Source organism: Montipora foliosa, chromosome 4 (assembly GCF_036669935.1).
Source record: "Montipora foliosa isolate CH-2021 chromosome 4, ASM3666993v2, whole genome shotgun sequence".
Classification (NCBI taxonomy): domain Eukaryota; kingdom Metazoa; phylum Cnidaria; class Anthozoa; order Scleractinia; family Acroporidae; genus Montipora; species Montipora foliosa.
Window position 1 is genome coordinate 10,800,690 of NC_090872.1, and position 4,219 is coordinate 10,804,908.

General features: G+C 40.9%; 1 protein-coding gene across 1 annotated transcript in view; it reads right to left on the minus strand.

Annotated features, from left to right (window-relative positions):
• LOC137998960 (putative ammonium transporter 3) overlaps nt 1-3,615 on the minus strand; it is a 3,944-nt gene extending 329 nt beyond the window's left edge. Inside the window, exons 1-5 of the mRNA XM_068844800.1 lie at nt 3,515-3,615; nt 2,603-3,429; nt 1,618-1,677; nt 727-803; nt 1-244 (exon numbers count right to left, since the gene is read on the minus strand). The exon at nt 1-244 is cut by the window's left edge and continues 329 nt beyond it. Of these exons, the coding sequence (XP_068700901.1) occupies nt 1-244; nt 727-803; nt 1,618-1,677; nt 2,603-3,360 (1,139 nt within the window). The 5' untranslated portion in view covers nt 3,361-3,429; nt 3,515-3,615. The remainder of the gene's footprint in view (nt 245-726; nt 804-1,617; nt 1,678-2,602; nt 3,430-3,514) is intronic.
• Between the last annotated feature and the right edge of the window lie 604 nt (nt 3,616-4,219).

Genomic DNA, 4,219 nt, shown 5'->3' on the forward strand with positions numbered 1-4,219 from the left:
CGCCAAGGACCACCCTTGAGGATCCCGTATTCGTCAGAGAATGCCGATTTGCTAATAATGTCTTTCTCGGCAAATAACGCAACCGCCAGTAGACCCCAGGCTCCTGCAAAGCAGTGCGTGGGGATGCAGCTAACTGGGTCGTCAATGCGGAGACGGTCAAGAAGAGCACATCCGGGGCATGCCAATAGGGCACCTATTGCACCAATTAGGATGGCTTCCCAAGGATGAGCTAGAGGCGAGATAGCTGGAAGCAAAAAATAAAAATAACGACAGACTGGCTCGGTTTTTGCTTCTAACATATGTGTCTTGTTATTCCATAAAATGTGTTGAAATCTTCAATTTAAGGCAAACGCGAGTCTCGTAAGGAGCAAAAGAAAACATTTTTTGAAAAGGTAACAATTATATTTCTTGCAAACATGTTTTGATGTGACTCTCTCAAAAAGAGTCTGAAAAACCATTTAAGCTTAGTAAACTTAAAGAACAAAGAGGCATTCATAATATTATTGATTATAGGTGGAATTAAATATAACGAAGAAAACGTAATAATATATAAGAAATGACGGTGTCTGAAACAAAAGTGGCAACTACTGACGTGATTAACCACTTAAAACTTAAAAATATTTTAAGAAGACCTACTTACGATTCTCCATCGATTAGTTGAATTATCAGTATATTTTTAGGGTTACATTTCACAAACAACTAAAAATACCGGCTACCTCGACTTACCCGTTACACTAACGAGGCCTGACAGGATACCGGTCACAAAGGTTGGAATGTCCAACTTGTTTTTCAACCAAACATAACTGAAAAGAAAAATTTCACAACAAGAAATCGTGTATTCTGTTGAGCCGTTTCCAAGTTTTAATTGCTGTAAATCGCGTCTTTGTCTTGCATGACCGTCACTTACGGACAGTGATATGTTTAGAGAAGCCTGAAAAATTCAGGAGTTCAACGGAGTTTGAACCCATCCCGCAAAGCCGGTGCGACATCTCAACCAACTGAGCCACGAAGCCACTGATGGTGGGAGCTGGCCACCTGTGGGTTCATATCATCCGGTAATGAATGAACATGAACCCACCTTCGCACCACCAGCTTTGCGGGATCACGGGTTCAAACCCCGTTGAAGTCCTGAAACTTTCAAGCTTCCCTACGCGGTTACAGAAGTTGTGTTCATAACTGCCAGGATCATGGCTTCACTCGATTTCGTGTCCGCAGTTCAACATATGATTCGTTTAATACATCATTTCGTTCAGTAATATGTTTGTCACAAGACTCGGTGTACTAGTTTTATGCCGCGAACTTGATTTTCTTTGTCAGCGAGACGAAAGGTATGACCAACTCACTCTTGTATCTTTTGAATATCATCTTAAATGCAATGGCCTATGGAATTCTGTTCTTATTGGTGACAGGCCCTGATAGGCCCCGTATGACGTAAAGCCAAGTCTTGTACTCATGAAAATTCAGTTGACTGCATCGAGCTAATGGAACTTGGGTCCCACCGCGCACCGGTGGCTCAGTTGGTTGAGCACCGGGCTGCCATGCGGGATGTCGTGAGCTGCCGAAAGTTCAACTTGCTCAAACAAATAAATAACAAACTAAAAAACAAACAATATTTACCTGTACATCATTCCAAGAATTCCTCCACCGATGGATCCATTGATAGTTACAACCGCTGCCCTGTTTGGTTGTATTAAAAGTTAAAAAATTAAAGCCAATATTGTAAGCTCTAACGCATCAGACAGAAGAGCAATTTTGCGGATCTGTATGTTTTCCTGTTCGGCAGCGCTGGAGACTTCGCAGCTGATTATGAGAACGGAATTAGCTGATAGGTACAGATCAAAAATACTTTTTCACCAAGTCAGGAACTCATGACTAGTAGCGAACAACAGCCCCATATTCCTGTCATGGCTTTTTCACTGACCGATTTAATTTTAGATTGAATTTCCTGCGAATGAGAATCGCACAGGAGCCCGATGACCAATCACAAGAAAGTAACTTGACGTTATAGCGTCATGGAACCGGAATTGACTTTGTTTCTTGCGGGAAAGACGGTCTAAAATAGATCGGTCTGTAAAAATGCCGTGACATAAGGGTTTCTCGCTCTTAGTCACGGTGCACGTGCAGGTCGCGATTGGTTTTGGTTTCACTTCTGATTGGTTGAAAAAGTAACGCGAAAAGAAACAACAAATGTAACACACAAACAACAGAGACAAACAAAATACAAAATTGGAGTTCAAATATACAAGATTACTAACTTATTAACTATTAACTATTTCGTATCAATAGAGGCGACGAAAACTTATCTAATAAAGACACAGCTTTTCGCTGCTGACATATTCATTAAGGTCGGCTTTAAATCTTTGATCAACAGTGTCTCCTTTATTTTACAGGGAGTGTAGTTTCGGATCGTCCATTCGCTAAAATTTCAAAATAATCCCATTTTAAACTGTGACCAGTTGATGTAACATGGTCCGCAAGAGCCGACGTATTATGACCATTGATTAATGCTTTAGAATGGTCAGTTTTTGTGTGCTGTTTGTGTATTATTTCTGATAAGACTGAGATGGCCGAAGAAAAAGAGTATTTAAAACAACAGATAAACCTGGAAGCTAGTTTCCACTTCATGCCAGTGATGCCGAAGGTGCTACCACAGTTGAATCCCAGCCAACCCCACCACAGCATGAAAGTTCCGAGAATGACATTTGTCGGGGACGCCATTTGTCTTGGCGGGGCGTTTTCATCGAAGCGTCCGATCCGTGGCTTCAACATTAACGTGGCTACTAAACCACTCACACCGCCAACCAAATGCACTGGACCACAGCCAGCCATATCCACTGCACCCATTCTGTTGAGCCAACCACTGTGATCCCATATCCAATGAGCCGGAAAACTGTGTGTTAAAGTATTGAGAAAAGAGTACATGGTGTAAGCTTTTAAACTGGTTCTCTCGGCCATCGCGCCCGAAACAATGGTTGTTGCTGTCGTTGCGAATGAAAGCTGAAAGAAATACTTGGAATAGATTTGTCCCATTTGGTTTTCATCGGCATCCGTCAAGAAGTAGCCAAGCCCACAGAATCCATTTCCGCGATCGTCAAGTGCGAAAGTGAACGCGAATCCAAAAATCCAATATGATAATCCCCCAAATATCACATCTATAGCATTCTTTACAAAAATGTTGGCTTCGTTTTTTCTGGAAACTGAGCCGGATTCCAAGAGGCCAAATCCAGATTGCATCGTAAAAATAATAAACGCGCTTGTCAGAATCCAAGTTGCATCGTCCGGATTGTCTATGCTATCGGTTTTACGGCTGGCAGATGGAATTGATGTTGAAGCAACTGTTGTCCAGTTCGTTTGGTTCATATCGAGTATCAGTTAGCTGGAAAAATCTAACGAGTACTGAAATATCTCGTGAGTGGCCTCCGTAGCTGACTAAGAGAAACAAAAAAGAAATTATTATAGAGGCCTAGAGGCGACAGAACGATAGCCTCCACATACCAGGTTAGGAGTGACTTACCACGGACGGAGCTGAAACAGTTGCCTAAGTCAAACAGGGGTTGGCTAACCTCGTGGTCCAAAGAGAAAGGAGTCCTAATGTCTTTCAGAGTGCGAATTACCTCGTATATATACTCACCGGTCTTGCCTGCAGATATGACAACTTTAATTTTGTTTTTAACATATTTGAAATGGGAAATGTTCGACAGCTGTTGTCAAACAGGTTTTTTTTGAATGCATGAGACGGTTGTTAAATTAAAACTTCCTGTAAATCGGTATTTAACGTGCGGAAACGTGCGTCGGTTTTATCGAGATTCACAGAGACAAGAAAAACCTACACATTATGTCTGTCATTATTTTTAAATTCCCGAACTGGTGTAAGCTCCCTGTGATCACGAATATACCCTTTGATTGCTTTCAACATATCTTTGAAATTTGAATAAAGTATATACCTGAAACTCGAAGCTGACCAACTCCCAATTATTTAACAATTATTCGCCCGAAGCGTGGTGAATAATTGTTTTAGTATAATTACATAGGTGATTATTTGAAAAATATTTTGAAAAATAATTAATTTCTTCGTTTGTCATTTCGACAAAAAGGCTGGCGGTTATTTTGAAAAACCCGCTTAGGTCATTATCGCATAATAATCACCAATCAGCGCAGAGAATTTTCATTAATCACCTATGCAATTATACTAAGGTGTATTTATTGTATGTCATGACAA